Below are 19048 nucleotides of genomic sequence, written 5' to 3'. Positions count from 1 at the left end.
TGGAGATGAAAAACAATAGCACTTTGTTGATACATATTAAGAATTGAAGGTGTTTATTACTCTTAATGTTTGAGTAGTTCAAACAAATTATCCAAAAGAAGTTTCAAATTAAGGGATTTTTTAAACACATGGGATTTGGGCAAAATACATTTAAAAGGGATTGGGGGGGGGTGCTCCTAGCTATATAGGGAGACAAAATTACATGGGGATTGTGATTTTATGTGTCATGGTATCTTAAATTATATACCTGTCAGAATATAGATTTTTTTTAATCCTTTAACTGTTACTTTTGGCACTTTTAAAAGATTATACATCATGTTTGCTAGTGACATTATTCAAAAGATAAGACTGTATAGATTTGTTCATTTTTAGAGTTAGGTTTCAACACGGCATACTCCTTTTTGTTTACTACTTCACAGTTTAGCCCATCAGACATTTTCAATCAGGGTCTTTCCAGCATCCTCTGGCTTTGAAAATTGACTTAAATCACCTATACCTACAAACGCCCAGTGCCAGTGGCTTCACCCTTCTTCCTTTGCTGCCAATTCCTCTTCCTGTCTCTGCTCTGCTGTTCTGTGTCAAGCTGCCGGGGCCTCTGGGGGCCTTTCCTTCTCCTCCGCAGGAAGCAATACTATTAGCAGAATGAGCTACCCTGCGCCTAACTTAAATTGACTTTTGGCTTGGCTTAAGACTAGCAACCATTTTATATTTGCTCTGTGGTTTCTGAGTTTCAAATATCCTAATTCTGATTTGACACCTTTCTTGCAAATGTGATTATTGAAACTTTATTTCTGGAAATATTTGCAAGCAGCTAACCTGAGCAAATCTTGCCAGCTATAGAGTAAGAACTTTCCTGACCCCCTCCTTCGTGGCTGTTGAAGTAGACTGGCGACACATGTGTCATCCAGGAACAGCCAGTGGGCATCCTGAAATCTCAGAATCCAGAAATCTTTAAAAATAAAGTAGGCTGTACAGTAGAAACTTGAGCTATGAAGAGATAAAGAATATACATGTTGTTAGCTATTCGGTTAGTTTTTTGAGAAGGAACACTGTTCCTGGCTGGTAATTTCTGAACACTTCAAACAAAAAAGACAAAGAAATGGTAGAAAAGAGGCAGTAGAAGAATCAAAAGATAATGCATGGACGATAAAAAACAGCAAGATTTTGCAAACCGCCAAGAAGAGCCTGAGGCAAGCTAGAAGAATGCGGGTCAGGGCCACCAGGGACTGTTGGATTAAGAGGGCAGTCTGGCATTTTTTAAATGATGTCTAATTAGGTCAGCTAATGTAAATGAAAGTTACTGAGCAAGTGTTCTGCCTAATTAGAGAGCATCTAAGGCTGTTTTTTCAGGAGTGGGTCTTCTTAAGAGCAGAGTGTTCCTAAGTTTTAACTGCAGGTTTCTAAACAGAAAAGCTGAAAGTTACATTTTTTTAGAACTTTAAAAATATCTGCCATTCGAGGTGCTAAAAAAAATGATGGGGGAAATAAGACCACCTCTCCCCTCACAGATCTAGCAACCTTAAGAATGCAGGAAAGCAGACAGGTCTTTATCCTGGGGAAACGCAGTATGCTGGTGTAGGAGAACCACCTCACATAAAAGATTTATGGAGAAAGTCTCCATCTCATCTGGGTCCCAAAGGTTAATAAAGAGGCATTAGCTGGTAAAGGGGTCCTAGACAGGGACACAGATGTGCACAAGCCTGAGATGAGAAGGTGGCAGTTTGACTAAAGTATAGAGCAGGACAAGGGACTGGAGGGATGAGCTTGAGAAATAAGAGGCCAGTCCTCCAGAACCTGGGAAGCCAGGTGAATGAATTTGACTGTCTGATGTTGGTGGATACCACTAAAAGGTTTGATTCGGGGAAACAACAGGATCAAATCAGATCTGCTTGCTCAAGACTGCTGGTTCAAAAGGGGACAAGGCTGTAGGCAGGGAAGCTCCTTCGGTTAGAGGAAATGATGGTTGGTCTTAAACTTAATTAAGTTAGTGGCAGAGGGAATAGAGGAAAGTGAATAGAATCAAAAGATAAAGGAGGTACAGGACTCGGTAATGATTGGGTGAGTTTGTGGGAATCAAGGGTGATGATTCATAGGTTTTATGGCTTTGATAACTAGATGGAGTGGTGCCATTTGCTTATATAGGCAAAATAGGAGACGAGGTTTGGGGATAAAGATTGTTTTAGATGCTGTCTTTTTTGTTTGTTTCCTTTTTTGGCCGCGTGGCTTGCGATATTTTAGTTCCCCAACCAGGGGTTAAACCCAGGCCCCCCAGCAGTGGAAGCGTGGAGTCCTAGCCACTGGACCACCAGGGAATTCCCTGTTGAGATGTCGTTGAAAGACATCGTAGTGAAGACAGCAAGTAGTCTGGTGTGGATCTGAAGGGTGCATTCTTGGGCAGACATGAACTGAGGACTAAGTGGCTGCAAAGATGTAAACTAAAGCCTGGACTGGGAGTTGCAATTGCTCAGGGAGCCTTTAGAAGAGCCTGAGATTAGTCCCAAGGAATAGAGTTGGGACAGCCAAGTTCTAAGAGTGGGCCAGGGAACAGGGGTTGGGGGAGCAGGTAGATGAAACATAAGTGAGCACCTTAAAATCATGCCCTGCCACCTTCTGGCAAAGTTTTTATGTCACTATTTTCATAAGACTCTGACTTTTCTAAAACATTACCTCAGTTATTGGTCAAAGAGCACCCTGTTTAGAAAACTTTAGGAGAGTTCTGCTCCGGCTATGCAAAAGCATGCAAAGGAGATTTAGCCAGAAAATTAACAATGCAGGGCCACAAACAACTGAAAGGCCTAAGATAAGGACCAAAATGGGCCCATTGGATCTGACAATGGTTGCTGGGGACAACAGGGATACCTTTCTTGAAGAGGTGGGGCAGAATCTGGAGAGTAAACTGAGGTGTGAGTGAGTGGGGTGAAGTAACGGAGACAGAGTCGTTGCGAAGAACTGACTTCCGTAGTCATCCTTGCCCCACCCTGTTCTCGGAGGAGCTGGTATGATCGTAAAAGATCCACTATTCTCTGGTTAATGATATAGTCTTCACCCACCGACGCCCAATTTGGCCACTTCATTTCTGACCTCTCCCCTTGGCTTCTGAAGCTGCAGCTCTGTTGCTTTTCCTCTGACCAGCAAGCCTCTCCTCTTGGATAGCTTCCCTTTATCCTTCGAGTTTCAGCTGAAACTCTTCAGAGAAGGCGTCTCCATCTCCTGGTTTAGGCCAAACCCTTTAAAAGTGCTTAGCATTTTCAGTTGTAATTTAAATAGTTAATTGTTTCTGTCTTCCCAGCTGTAGTATAAACTTGAGAAAAAGGCCTTCATTGCTCCAGAACCTACTCACTCAATTAATGGGATGTGGATCTTTTAAAAATGTAAAAGATATCCTGGAGGCAATTTGTTGGAAAACTGAATAGAGGAGGTAAAACAAGGCCTCCGGGGCTCCCTTTAATATCAGAGACACTTGATGGTGAGAACACAGGACACTAAGTGCAGAGGAATTTGGAAGTAGGACTTAGAGGTGGCAAGTTGGGAGTCTGGTAGCTTTACCCCTAAAAGTTTGCTTCCAGTGAAGTGAAGAAGTTGCATTCACTTAACACTATAAGACTTTTTTCTGTAGTCCTCTGCTAACATTGCCTTCTACTCCTATTTAAAAAGAGAATGTGTCAGCTTTTCCAGGATCACATAAAGTTATGTAAAACTCTGAATTTCTAAACTACTGCAAAGATAAAGATAAAATACCTGCAACCTTCTGTTTAGAATTCAAACATTAAGCCAAGTTTAAAGGAAAGTGTGGTGCTTTGTTTTGACCACAGATGTGTTATCTTTTGACTTCCCAAATAACTTCTGAATGAACCCATCTCAAAAAACGAGAGCAAGGATGTTATTATACCAAGATATCCTTCACAGGGAAAAAACTGGCAGTTGTAGACTGCTGGTTAAGGTCACAGAACTACTTTTTTAAATGATGCTCAGATGTTAAATGTTGATAATGCAGCAGCTTTTTTGGACTGAGTTAAAACATTCAGGTGAAGGTCTGATTTCTGGATAAAGGCAGACATGTTATATACTGGAGGTTCCATTGCATTTCACTACAGCTTTGAGAGAAATTAGTAAAAAGCAAGCTCTAACATCAGGAGCTCTTCCACAAAGACTCCGGCTTACCTCTTAATAAGCCTTGAGTTTTTATCCTAATTCCCATGTGTTTATTAACATTCATTCTAAAAAGGCATTTGTTCATCTAAATCTGTTTATAAAGGTTCTAAAAGGCAAAACACTTGTCAGTCACAATCATTTACTTGGACTTTAAATAGTCAAATATTTACCAAGCACTCCCACAGTATTAGAATCTCTGTAGGGGTATGAAGTGTTAAGCCTATGTCACCTGACTCAGGATTTTTGTTCTACTTTAGAATATTTTTTTTTAAGATTTTTTTTTCTTTTTGATGTGGACCATTTTTAAAGTCTTTACTGAATTTGTTGCAATACTGCTTCTGTTTTATGTTTTGGTTTTTTGGCTGCGAGGCATGTGGGATCTTAGCTCCCTGACCAGGGATTGAACCTGCACCCCCTAAATTGGAAGGCAAAGTCTTAACCACTGGACCAGCAGGGAAGTCCCTAGAACATTTAATTTTATTCTAAGGAGTAAGGATAAAAAATAGGCATTTGTCTTGGTTAGGGTCCTGGTTTATAAAAATGTCACCTTAAGTTTATATATAGTTTACAGATGAGAATATTTCAAGTCATGTAACTTTCCCTGAGATGTGTTTCACAGGCGCACCAACAAGGACAGAAGCATTTTAGTTTAGTATTTTTGTTTCTTTTTTTTTTTTTTTTTTAAGTGCATGTCAATATAACTACTTCTGCGTAATCCTTCACTGTACGTTACCAGAATTTTACAAACCAGCTGTTATGGAACAGTGGCTTAGTTAGTACACTTTAAGAAAGTGTTGCCCTCTGAGCTGAAATAGTACACAAACATACAAACATTTAAATACATGAGATAGGCCATTTCCCCAACTTTCTAACACTAATGAACATTTTCAGTCTAAGCTAACTATGTGAAAAAATGTTAATATAACCTACAGTTAATGGAAACTTTAAAATGTATATATTTGGGGCTTCCCTGGTGGCGCAGTTGTTGAGAGTCCGTCTGCCGATGCAGGGGACACGGGTTCGTGCCCTGGTCTGGGAAGATCTCACATGCCGCAGAGCGGCTGGGCCCGTGAGCCATGGCTGCTGAGCCTGCGCGTCAGGAGCCTGTGCTCTGCAACGGGAGAGGCCACAGCAGTGAGAGGCCCGCGTACCGCAAAAAAAAAAAAAAAAAAAAATGTATATATTTGTTTTCAAACTTATTTCAAAGACAAGTGTTTGTTAGAAGCTGGTTGAGTGTCCTATAAATTATCATTTATTATTTATAATAATCTTTTAGGCTAAAATACATAGTGGGAATAGACCAATTCCCCCTGGACCTTAAAGGACCCTGAAATCACAATTCTCTTACACCATTCCAAGTTACTATGAATGATAGCCACCTATTACCAATTAAAACAATCAGGCTAGTTATCAATCTAGTTATTTAATGACAGCATACTGACTTAACAGATAATGGTTTGTTTCTCAAATTCTATCACACAAAGGTATACTGTGTGTGGTGATTAAGATAATTCATGAAATCGAATCTAAAATTGCTTAGGGAATCTTCATGTGCAGTCCTACCTGCAGGAAAAAAGATCAAATGAATCATCACTCCTGTCTTCTCACCATCTGAGAGTATAGAGGAGGGTTGTGAATCAAATAGAGTTTATACCTGTTAAAAATTGGACTACCTGCTGGTTTAATTTTGAATGAACCCAAAAGACCAAGGTTAGGGGTCTGATATCTATTTGATGCTTATTACACAGGTTTTGTTTGTTTTTTAAATAACTGTGACACCTCTAGATTATTCCTTGGAAGAGGTGTCTGTGATCCCAAGGGAAGTCAACAGTAATAAAGCATGACTGCTTGAAGAAATAGCTAAAGTACACACCTCCTGAACAAATGGCCTTTTGGTGCCTCTGTACAGGAGATGAAATCATGATTTTTTAAATTTACAATGACATCTCATTCCACAAAAGGTTGAATTTATAAGGCAAACCACCATGCTTAATCACAGTTTACAAGCTGATTCCTTAGGGATCCAACAGGGGATGAAGGGAAAACTGAAAGCAGTTTTAAAAGTTGAACTAACAGTATTTTATTTCTCAGCAACTCTAGGCACACTGATTAAACATGAGATGAATAAAGGCTAAGCAAGAGAGAATATCAACCCTAAGACTAAGACACAGAGGGAGGCTGGACAAGGACTTAGATTTATAAAGCTACTTTCATACCCTTTTTCAGTTGCCTTTTCTGGGTAGAAAGTTTAATCTTAGTGATTAGGTAGGAGACTATCACACAGCATTCGAGTTGGAGATCTTAACCTGAATGCAAACCAGGACCTGCCCTCAGTGACTGCCAGTGGCAACCGGAGTCCACAGCTGGCCAGGATGCAGGCACTCCAGCTCACGGGCTGCTGGCCTGGAGAAGCTTCAGAACTCCTCCGGGCCCCAGTTTCTTCTCTGTAAACAAGGGAGTTAGTTATGTCCAATGACCTGAGGCCCCTGCATCTCAAATCCCATGACTCAAAATGTATTTTAGTAAAGCATCACCACCCACCTACCCTTTAGAGAGCCTCACTAAAGGTCATTAGTGTGACATTGCCAGTCATTCACAAGCTCGGCAAGAGCCTATTTACCTTAAAATGTTAAGAACCAACTCAAGTCAAACCTGACATCACTATTCATGTAAATTATGATTAGTCGTTTTCAGATTAACTTTTGATTTTTAAATCAGTTTTGTGATAGTCCTTTACCACAGGCTAAATGTAAACTGACACAAAAAACTATTGCATTTCTCTTGACTTTCTAATCTTTCCAAATTTGTAATGTATCCTTCAACATCAGCTTTCTCTTCTTTTCTTCTAGTAGCGAAGTAGGCAGTTCTCCCCACAGTACTGTGCTGCCCTCACTGTTCTGCCGCAGGCAGCCAGGGTCAGCTCTGCTTTGGCCCCTGCTGTGTCAAAAGTCTAATCCACAGAAGTCTAAGGACTTGTTACGCAAGATTTTGCTTTGCCCACACATATTAAGCAAAGCAAGTATACATCACAAGTATTCAAATTACAAGTCACTTAAAAGCATTTTGTACATTAATGACAAGGGTTATTATACAAGTAATCTTTTTAAAAAATTATCGCACAAAACACCTTTGTGTTTAGACTTGTTTAACACCGTTGCTAGTGACGTTTGTGTTAACACTCAGTGCTCTAGGCCACTGATTGTCAGAACCAGAGGTGGGTACAAGAAGATAAACCAAAAATCATTCAGTGCCCACCGAGGAGAAATAACAGGGGCTGGTACCCGTCACTCAGCACAGCATGTGGAGAAGAGAATGACTCCAGAGGGGACTGAGGACAAGGAGCTCTGTAAGTGCGGTGGGTCTCCTTCACGTCAGAAGTTACTTCCACAGTAGAATCCTACTGCTGCCGTCCTTGAAGGAGAACCTGTGTTCTATTTCTGGTGTTGATCTTCTCATGAAATACCTATTAGCCAACACATTTCGACAATTTTGACATCTCAATACAGACACTTCAAAAGTGTCTCAAAGACAATCTCATTTTCCTACATAGTAAATACAAACTAAAACTCCACAGTAATCATCTTTAGATATTTTACTTAGTACATTTCACAGTATTCAATCCCTCATGAATATTTTGTAGTGATCTCTGTTCAATTCTGACACAAAGTGTGTGATTCCAGTTTGATTCAGAGTGTGTGATTCCTCTCTTCTCGCTATTCTAGTAAATGTATTGTGCCTCCTTTCTGATTTTCAGCGTTAAGAACTAAAAAAGGAAAACAACAACAACATAATGTTCTAGTATTAAACATTTTGAGAAACCCAGCCCAGGCAGGTCCCATTGGACATAAATGTCTAGAAGCCGTGTCATAAAGAGGACTGTATCTCCCACAGTAACATTACAATGTGGAATTGCACTGCTAATCAAGGACAAGGTAGCTAAACCATCTAAAAACTCTGTAATTGTGTGAAAGAGTGAAATAACGTCCTGTCAAATGGACAATATGAAACGTACTCTCATGGAACTTCTGACATGATCGTGAACCTTGTGGGTTGCCTGAATCTCTGTTCCTGCACCTCTAGCCATAAGCACACTGCCTCCTAAAAGCCATTTGCAACTTAGGTCAGCTTTCATGACGCCAAAGCTCTCATTACAGAGCTGATGTCTAGACCTGGCTTCCAGCCTCCTTACTCTATCCTTTGATACACAAAGGACGTAAAAAGACACATCACAAATAAAACCTAAAACCAAGATCCTCATTTACAACTACTGCACGTTAAATGGCTGACAATTTTATTAAATAAACGACTGCCTTAAGTTCTCTAATAAAGTTGGAGCTAATGCCTCTTTCTTCTAATTCTCCCTGGAGCAAGCAGGGTCTTAAACTATCTTGATGACATAATTTTAAAATGATTTCAACTTAAAATTCTTTCTTAAAAGAGCTGACACAACATTTAGCTTCTTTCCTTTGCCAAACTCCTCAATTTGCTTAAAGTCTTAGCAGGTACAAGGTCACATCCTTACAAGGACACCTGGGTGTAAGGGATGAATGATCCCAAGGCTTCACTGCAAAGTCACACATCTAACTTGTATCTGTTTAAAATTCTGACTCCTAATGTGTTCATCTTTTGCACTAAAAAAAGAAATTACCTCAAGAGTCTATGAAAATAATTTAAAAATCAGCTTAAGACTTCCAATTTTAGAAACCCCAAACAACCAACTGTAGTGAGTGACATGCTGGATAAAATATGAAAGATAGTTTTTAAGGATGCATTGTTGAATCAAACAGCTTTCTACCAAACAACTGGCCAGAACACTTCAAAAATTATCAATGATATAAATGATAAAGACAGAAGGTTCCAGGTTAAAAGACACTAAGTACAATGCTAAATGCAGTGTATGATCCTGGATTAGATCTTGGACCAGAAAAGGGATATTAGTTGGACAATTCAAGAAATTTGAATAATGTCTATAGATACAGCATTTTATCAGTATTAATTTCTTCATTTTGATAATTGTACTGTGGTTACATAAGATGTTAACATTTGGGGGACCTGGATGGAGGATATATGGAAATTCTTACTTGTTTTTTTTTTTTAACTCTGAATTATTTCAAAATGAAAAGTGAAAAAAAATTTAATTAAACATTAAAATGCATTGCCTATGAATGACACTAAAAGGAGGAATCTGAGGCCAAAACTGAAGTGGAACTCCTGAAGGTAATAAGCATCAATGCCAGCTTTTGCCCTGAGGACTTCTGCTGAAGCCTTAAGACTCTGGGCTTCTCCCTTCACAGCTTCAAAAGGTGCAGGAGGACAGGCCCTAAAGACAAAGGCTCCCCTCAAGGTGGGGAGTCAAGAAGGGGATGCCTATATAAAGCTGAAACCCCAAAGGTTCACATCCTTGGCTTAAAGGTAATAGGAAATAAACTTGCAATGAAAGGGGGACAGCAAGAAAGCCTAGTGTGTGGAGTGGGGGATTCTTAACTGCATGAGATGATTGTATAGGAATATACTTTGAACTCACATTTTTCCATGTGGTCCAAAAAAAAAAAAAACCCTGAAGACAACAATCTACTTTATTGAAGGGGTTGTGAGTTTGTAGTACCCTCCTTGAGACTGGCAGAGGCAAATGACCTTCTTTAATCCAATACAACTGTGACTCAGTCCTCAAAGACTTCCCACAGATAAAGTTCCAAGGAAAGCAGTAGCTCACAGTTAAGAAGCACAAAACACAATAAGGAAACAAGGGATCGAGGAGAGCCTGCAGAAACAAAATAGAAACACCCACAAAGTTTTCAGATATTGCAATTGGAAAATATGAAATATGAAACAACCCTGATAGAGAAATAAAAGATGTTTGAAAACATGAGCAAGGAATAAGGGCCCATAAAGAATGGCCAAGTAGAAAGTTTAGAAATGAAAAAGAACAGATAAGGCATAGCTGAAGGAAAAATTTTTGAACTGGAAGATATTCTGAGGAAATAAAATTCTCAACACAGATCAGAAAGGCAGAAATGCAAAATATGAAAAAGAGGGTAAGAGACACAAATAGACTGAGAAGATCTAATATACTTCTAATCTGAATTCAAGAAGGAATCAAAAATGAAAGAAGCATTATTCAAAGAGACGTTGGCTGGGATTTTCCAGAGGAACTCAACTTGCCACATACGTTTTTTTAAAAAGCTGTTAAGAGTAATGTGGTACACTGCAAATCAAGAGACAAACCAATGGAACAAAAATAGAAAATCCAAAAATTAGGACCAAGTACATATAAAAATTTAGTGTTTGATGACGGTAGCACCTCAAATCACTAACTTTGAGATGGTGAATTAAGATGGTGTTAAGCCAATTGGAAACACCTTTGGAAAACGAAAATTGGACCCACACCTTGTGCCATTCACCTGAATACATCTGAAATGATTCAAATGAATTGAGATCTAAATGTAAAATATGAAAGCAGAGGAGGATTCTGGAAAGATGGTAGAAACAGTGGTGTAGTTTTTGAATCTCTCAGAGTCCCTACATAAAGCAACTAAATTTAAAAACTCAAAAACTGGAGAACATTTAGAACAAAACTGATGACAAGGAGTCCTGCAGACCTCCCAAACACAAGCGGTTAAAAACAAACCATGGACAGCGACCCATAGGATAGGGGCATCGAAAGAAAACAGGGAAGCAATGGAGCATCAGATGGACCTGAGAACAATAGAAGCCCTAACAGCCAACAGGTTTACACCAGAAAGTACCTGGGCCAGTGGGAGAACTGCAGCTGGAAGAGGCAGTGTTTCTGCTACTCCCATAGCAAGTGACCACAGAGTGTCCATGGTAAAAACAAAGGAGCTGGTGGAGGCTCCCTCTGAAACTGGCTCCTTTCTGGGTCCTTCCTAGGTAGAGCCCCTCATAGAGAAAAAGCACTGTGTAGAGTGAAGCAGTAGCTGAGCAGGACAGGGACAAAAGAACCAAAAAGTTCAGGTGAAAGTGGGGAAGACCCCACTGGCCAAAGAAGATGGGACAATGTGAACTTCAAAAAGGATAATAAATGCTTGGTTTCACTGAGTGAAACCTGTCAAAAAGGTTTAAATCCTCAAGTTTATATTTCTTAAATGGTCACCTTCAGAAGATGAGAGGAAGTAATTCCTTACTGTGAAAATTGGTGAATTTCACAGTAAATTACCAATGCTTAGGAGAAGCATTTATCCTGCCTATGCTATATGAATACCACTGACATCTATTTATAAAATATTCCAATTAAAAAATGAAATAGGAACAGTTGAATTAAAATACCACCTAGATATCAGCTGGTGATCTGCAGGAAATAGAAAAGAAGAATACACCACACTGAACCATGAATACACAATCAACACTATCCAGATTGTGGGAAATTCCAGGTCAAACAGCTATGGCTCTTTAACAGACTGTAAACAAAAAGAAAGGAATGGAGGGGGAACCTGGAGACTCAGAGACTTAAAGACATATCAAATTTAAGAAAACGGGCAAGGGCCTCCCTGGTGGCGCAGTGGTTAAGAGTCCGCCTGCCGATGCAGGGGATATGGGTTCGTGCCCCGGTCTGGGAGGATCCCATATGCCGCGGAGCAGCTGGGCCCGTGAGCCATGGCCGCTGGGCCTGCGCATCCGGAGCCTGTGCTCCGCAACGGGAGAGGCCACAACAGTGAGAGGCCCGCATACCACAAAAAGAAAAAAAAAAAAAAAAAGAAAACGGGCAAGACTAAACTATGGTGTCCAGGGATGCCCACTTGAGTGATAAACCCATAAAGAAATTCAAGAAAATGCCGAATGGAAAGGTCAGGATAGGCATTTCCAGTACAGGGAGGAAAGGTGCTGGGACAGGACAAGCAACACAGAAGGAGCCTCAGGAGGACCCCCCAAGTTCTATTTCTTGACCAGGGAGGCAGGGGGGCAGTTACAACGTGTTTACCTTCTAAAAACTCACTTGTTATGTGTGATTTTGTGAATCAGTTTTATTTCACAATGGAACCAAAAGAAAAATTTGAAAGCATACTGAACAAAAACATGGGTGAATTCCTTTCAAGTCTAGATGAGAAAACTATGACTCAAAATCTAGAGGCAATACAAGAAAAGACAAAACACATGGCAAAAAACCATAAGCAAAACCAAGACACACTCCCAGGCAGTATTTGCAACTTAAGTCACAGATAAAGGCCAACGTCCCCAGCATATAAAGAGCTCTTAGAAACAGAAAGAAACACCAAGAGTCTGATGGAAAAACGAATTTCAAAAAAGGAAACCTTGAGTCCACAGTGATACTAAAACAAGGGGGGAAGACGGTGTGTGTGTGTGCACGTGCACACTCACATGTGTACACGTCAGGGGTGAGAGGGCCCTTAAAGAATGGCAGTTAATAAATGTGAGGAGTTATTAGACAACGGTTTTCAATGGATGGTAAAGCCACACTATTTCAAAGCATCCCCCTCTAGACAATGTATTACACAGGGAATATGGACCTTTGCAACGGAAAGACCTGGTGGGCACCACCTTAACCAAGGATCAACCTGCCATTCCGTGCCTCCTGGTGGGAAGCGAGAGGAACACAACTGCACCTATAAAATGTTCAACCTGAATCCAGTCACAAGAGGCAGACAGATCCAGAATCTGATCATCCTGCTGGCCTGGACTCCTCAAAAATTCAAAATAACAATAACACAAAGTGCTACTATAAACAGCTGCCTGGAAGCTCTGTGTGTGTATCAGGGCTTTTCAACTGGTGCTGTGGAGTAATGAAGCAGTGAACTATCATTTTGTTGGGAAATCCCTAAATGTCACTGAAGACAAATCCTCACTGATTCCTGTGGGCTTGAGCCCCACATCATATATGCAGACTTTCTGACAGGTCTTCGTCGTGGCCTTTTCAACCCTTCACCTCCCTCCACTGCCCCTACACTCGAAGGCTTCTGAAGAAAACAAAGTCTTGTAATGATGGATTACTTACACTGTTATTGTTGGGATTCGGTGTATAGTCACTGCAAAAGTGAAGGACCACAGAGCAGAAATGAAAGGTGACCCCCACCACCACCGTTAATTACCATTTCCGTTTCTGTCGTTCCCCGCAAGGGCTGCCTGCTTGTCTGTTTCAGATTCTGCCTCATTTTCATCCATGTTGTAGTCATCATCTGCTCCCAGTTTTTGCTGGTTTCTCCCTATAAAAGTAGCAGAGCCATAAAACATAAGCTACATCATTTCTCTCTCGATGCCATAGGAACACCAGAGCCCAGGTACTGGGGTTATCCCAATCCTGGTTTAACAATCAGATCTTTTTGCTTCCTCTCAGGAAATGACAGGGACGCATGTGCTTGCTTCCAGTGCAAATACCATGCCGGAGTTGTCTACTTATGTATGCCCCACTCCAATTCTTAATCTATACAAAATATGGTCCTAAATAAAGGGCTATATTCCAGGCTGGAAACAGGGTAACTAGCTCACCAAACCAAAATCCCAGTTTTTTAAAGAGACAATCAACTCAAGGTTAAAGGAAGGCACCACTGTTTTCGGAAACTATGGGTTGCTGGTTAATGGCAGCCATCTCCTTAGAATGGTTCACTGCCCCGAGAGAAGGAAATGGAGTGGCTACTGTGAGCCAAAGGATAAAATTTTCACAGAATTAGATCATTCATCACTGCATTCATCCCTGGAGAGAAGAGCAACCAGAAAAGAAGATCGGGATGGAATGCAATCAAGAAACACAGGATTGGGCCTCCCTGGTGGCGCAGTGGTTGAGAGTCCGCCTGCCGATGCAGGGGATACGGGTTCGTGCCCCGGTCTGGGAGGATCCCATATGCCGCGGAGCGGCTGGGCCCGTGAGCCATGGCCGCTGGGCCTGCGCGTCCGGAGCCTGTGCTCCGCAACGGGAGAGGCCACAACAGTGAGAGGCCCGCATACCGCAAAAAGAAAAAAAAAAAAAAAAAAAAAAAGAAACACAGGATTTAATGTAAACATTTTATATCTGTATATAGGTAGGTAAATAAAATCTTTTGTTAAAAAAGTGTGCCTGGAAAAGGCAGCTCTAGTTCTATTTCCCTGCACTCACTGCCTGAAGTGGAAACAAAGCCCAGGCCTGCGTGCCCTGTAGCTTTATTCTACTGATCAGACCATTACAGCTGACCTAGGACGAGGTGTGACACACAGCCCCAGCAGTATCTCAGGCCTACTGGTAGCGGTTGCACTTGATGACCAACTACTGAATGGTCTGAAACTTGAGCGCCAATCTGATCAGCCAGCAGAGTTTCCCTTTTTCTTTTTTTCCCCCAAATCTTTAACTGAAAACTTGTGAGAACACACTCGTCAGAAGCTTGAGTGAAAGTTAAGATTTAAATGGAATCAGGGTAACTTCTGCAAATAAGTACATTCCCCAACTTCTGTCACTTGATCAGGCTCAGAACACAGGTGTCTTCTGTCTAAGCACTCCTGGCTTAGCTAGGATTGAAATTTTCCCCCTCTTTCAGGGACCAAAATACATCCCAGAATATTCTGCTAATCTCAGTTTCCCACACTTTTCTTTAAGAAAGAGAAAAGTCAACCAAACCAGAATGGTGGGATTCCCACGTCACTTTTCTGCAAGGCTCAAACGTGCGTGAAACTCCGTCTAGCCAATCCTTCCGTCCCTCCTCCTTCCATCTGCTCACCAGGCAATGCTGGTGATGCCGCATGAGGAAGTGCAGCAACAAAGGTGAGGCGCGGGGTCCACCAGGCAGAAGACCTATGTGTGCTCGATGCTCAGCTCCCATCCCAAGGTCTTCCACCTGGAAAGCCCCCTAGGCTCCCTGTGAATATTATTTCTAAAAGTTCCAAGTGCCGGGAGTGATGGCTCTTCTGTCCTGCCTCCTGCTGGACAGCACATACAAAACAGACAAAACCAACCACCAAACGGTGACCTGCTGTTTGGGAATCTTCATGGCTGCCCATCCCGCGTCAGGAAGGAGACTGAGGACGCTGGTGCCGGGTGGACAATCTCACCCACCTTCCTCGTCGGCATTCTGCTCCTCCTCTTGCCCGTCGGGGATGACGAGCTGGTCCCGCTCAGGGCCCTCCTCCATCTCCTGATTCTCCTGGCTTGCCAACAGGGCAGCTGGCACCTGTGGGGTTTGGCCCAGTTCTCCGGGTTCTCCATGGCCTTTTCCGCCCACACGTCTGTCTTCTTCCACATTCTGCTCTCGCCCCAGCTCCTTCGACAGCCCCGCACCGTCCCTCTGAAGCTCCTCCTTGCTGACGACCTGAATCTCCTTGGTTCCCTCTGTGCACAGAACACAGTTAGCTGTGACCTCACTAGCAATTAATTAAGACAAAACCAGAAACCTTCGTACCACCCAATTCCCAGAGCCTTCCCAAGGACTGTGGACTGATGGGGCAGGTGGATCATTTCTTTTGTGGCCTCAGCAGACTCCAGGCCTCTCTATGCCCGCAGCTCATCTTCAGAACCACCAGGAAGAGGAAATGGCTTAGAAAAAAAATTCAGACTAAGTTATCTGACTCACAGAGACACCCTGCAAGTGGAGGAGGCTGCACTGCTGAGGCTACCTGATCGTCCTATTTAAGACGAGTGCTTGGGAGCCAGTGACAGCTGCCTAGGACTCAGCCATGTCCCCTTAATCCCACAGTCCCACCACTGTCCTGAATAAAGGCTCTGCCTGGACCTTCCTTTACAGAGCTGCCAAAGAACTAGGCACTTAGTTTACAATGTGAGACATCAGTAAGGCAGAGAAAAAGCCCGTGGCTCCAAGTCCAGGTGCCAGAGAGACACTCACCTGCCACCTGCAGCCCCGTTACCGAATCCCCACCGGCCGCCAGCAGCACACTCTGCCCTGTGTATCTGTGTGGACTGGAGGGCATGACCCGTTGCTATGCTTTCTATTGGCATGGGACCCTGAAGAGGGCTTAAAAGTGTCATTGCCAAGCTTCACTTACCTTTCTCGCCTTGTTTCTTCAAATCCAAAGCCGCCTCAGAACTGGGGACTGGTGTCTGGGGCTCGCTGTTGCTGGGCATGTTCCCTCTTGCTTGTGGCACCTCTGCCTGAGGCAGGCCTGCTTCCTGCGGCCTGGGCTGGGGCTCATTGGGGGCTCGGAGCTGAAACAGGAGCACAGGCAGCCAGGGGCTCGATGACCATAAACCTTCAACAACGCTGAGCAATGCAATGGACCACTACGTCCTTCTGATGAATAAGAACATGGAAACCCTGAGAAATGCCATACTCTACCCCGGTCATGCCCTACCACCTGGCATAAAGCAGAAGATCTGAGGCTGGGTCCACATCTCCCAGAAAAACCTTTTAATATGTATTAACAAGTAAGCAGAAGATCAATGAGGAAAGAGAGGACTTGAACAACATGAAAAACCACCTGAACAGTCATCTACAGAGCACCCAACCCAACCAGAGCAAAACACATTCTTCTCCAGGACAGAAAGATGCTAGGCCACAAAACAAACCGCAACAGATTTTAAGTGTTGAAATCATACAATGTATGGTCTCCAGTTACAATGGAATGAAATTATAAATCAATAACAGGAATGAAATTTTTTGAGAAATTCACAAATATGTGGAAATTAGATAACATACTCCTAAATAACCACTGGGCCAAAGAAATCACAAGGAAAACTAGAAAATACCTTGAGAAAAATTAAAAACACAACACATCAAACTTCTGGAAGGCAGTTAAAGCAGTACTAAGAGGGACATTTACAGGCCTATCTCAAGGAAAAAGATATATCTCAAATTAATAACCTAATCTCTCACCTTAAGATACCTGAAAAAGGAGAGCAAACTAAACCTAAAGCAAGGAAGGACATAATAAAGATTAGATCAGGAATTAATGACATATGGAAAAGAAAATCAATGAAACCAAAAGTTAGTTCTTTGAAAGATGAAAAAAATTGACAATGCTTTAGCTAGATGAACTGAGAATAAAAAAAACTCAAACTACTAAAATCAAAAATGAAAGAGGATAACACTACCAACCTTACACAAATAAAAAAGTTTTATTATAAGGAAATACTAAGAACAATTGTTTGCCAACAAGTTTGATAACTTAGCTGAAACAGACAAGTTCCTAGGAGGACACACACTACCAAAACTGATTCAAGAAGAAGTAGAAAATCTGAGCAGACTTACAGCAAGAGACTGAAGCAGTAATTTAAAAATCCCCGCCCCCCAAAAGCCCAGTTCCAGATGGCCCCACTGGTGAATTCTACCAAACATTTCATTCTAAATCTTCACAAACTCTTCCAAGAAACAGAAGAGGAAAGAATACTTCTCAACTCATTCTATGAGCCCAGTAATTACCCTGACACCAAAGCCAGAAAGACATCATAAGAAAATAAAACTATAGACCTAATATGAATACAGACCCCCAAATCATCAACAAAATTCTAGCAAATCAAATCAAGCAACATACAAAAGGATTATACACCATGGCCAAGTAGGATTTCTCCCAGCAATGCAAGGTTAGTTTAACATCTAAAAATCAATTAATGTAATACCATGTCAATAGCATAAAGGACAAAAACACATGATCATCTCAATGCAGAAAAAACATTGGCAAAATCCAACAGCTCTTCTTGATAAAAACACTCAACAAATTAAGAATAGGGGGGAACTACCTCAACTTGATAATGTGCATCTATGAAAAATATGTAGGCATACCCTGAAGACATCACAGGTTTGGTTCCAGACCACTACAAAAAAGTGAACATCGCAATAAAGCGAGTAACACCAATTTTTTGGTTTCCCAGTGCATATAAAAGTTATGTTTACACTATACTGTAGTCTATTAAGTATGCAATAGCATTATGTCCAAAAAATGTACTACCTTAATTAAAAAATACTTTATTGCTTAAAAAAGGCCAAAACAATTACAATAGTAACATCAAAGACCCCTGATCACAGATTACTGTAACAAACTTAATAATGAAAAAGGTTGAAATATTGTGAGAATTACCAAAATGTGACACAGAGACATGAAGTGAGCAAACTGGAAAACATGGAGCCAAAATTATTTGCTCAACACAGGGTTACCACAATCCTTCAATTTGTTAACAACACAAATATCTGTGAAGTACAATAAAACGAGGTATGCCTGCAAGCTAACATCAGACTTAATGGTGAAAGACTTAATGCTTTCCCTCTGTGATCAAGAACAAGACAAAGATGTCTACCCTCACCACTTCTATTTAACATTATACTGGAGGTTCTAGCCAGGGATATTAAGCAATAAGAAGAAATAAAAGGCATCCAGATCAGAAAGGAAGATGTAAACTATTTTTAGATGACATAATCTTAATACAGAAAATCCTAAGGAATCAAAAAAAAATACTATTCAAACTAATAAACAAGTTCAGCAAGGTTGAAAGATACAAGATCAATATAAAAAATGAATTGTATTTCTACACACTAGCAATAAGCAGTTCGAAAATGAAATTAAGAAAACAAAAAATACATAGCAGCAAAAAATACTTAGAAATAAATTGTACAAAAGAAGTGCAAGACTTCTGAAAATTACAAAATATTACTGAAAAAGACTTTTAAAGGACTTAAGTGGAAAGACATCCCACATTCACACAACAGAAGACTGGATGTTGTTAAGATGGCAACATTTCCCAAACTGACGTACAAACAATGTAATCTCTGTCAAAATCCCACCTGGCTTTGTTGAAGACATTGACAAGTGGATCCAAAAATTCATACAGAAAGTCAACCAGTGCAGAATAGCCAAAATAATCTTGAAAAAGAAGAACAAAGTTGGAGCAGTTAAAGCTGCTGATTTCAAAGCTTACTACAAAGATACAGTAATCAGGACTGTGTAGTATGGACATAAGGACAGAAAAAGAGATCAATGGAACAGAACCGAGAGTCTAAAAATAAACCCTCAT

General features: G+C 41.2%; 1 protein-coding gene across 2 annotated transcripts in view; it reads right to left on the bottom strand.

Annotated features, from left to right (window-relative positions):
- Nucleotides 1-5381: 5381 nt before the first annotated feature.
- Nucleotides 5382-19048, bottom strand: part of GOLM1 (golgi membrane protein 1) — a 64417-nt gene continuing 50750 nt past the window's right edge. Inside the window, exons 7-10 of one of the 2 annotated variants that reach the window (XM_060101654.1) lie at nt 16090-16249; nt 15146-15418; nt 13215-13328; nt 5382-7915 (exon numbers count right to left, since the gene is read on the bottom strand). In XM_060101654.1, coding sequence (XP_059957637.1) covers nt 7866-7915; nt 13215-13328; nt 15146-15418; nt 16090-16249 — 597 coding nt within the window. In that variant the 3' untranslated portion in view covers nt 5382-7865. The remainder of the gene's footprint in view (nt 7916-13214; nt 13329-15145; nt 15419-16089; nt 16250-19048) is intronic. The other variant, XM_060101656.1, reaches the window with a different exon arrangement.

The sequence above is a fragment of the Mesoplodon densirostris genome, chromosome 6 (genome assembly GCF_025265405.1).
Source record: "Mesoplodon densirostris isolate mMesDen1 chromosome 6, mMesDen1 primary haplotype, whole genome shotgun sequence".
In the NCBI taxonomy this organism is placed as follows: Eukaryota; Metazoa; Chordata; class Mammalia; order Artiodactyla; family Ziphiidae; genus Mesoplodon; species Mesoplodon densirostris.
Note: the sequence above shows the minus strand (reverse complement) of the source record. Positions and strands in the feature narration are given on the sequence as shown.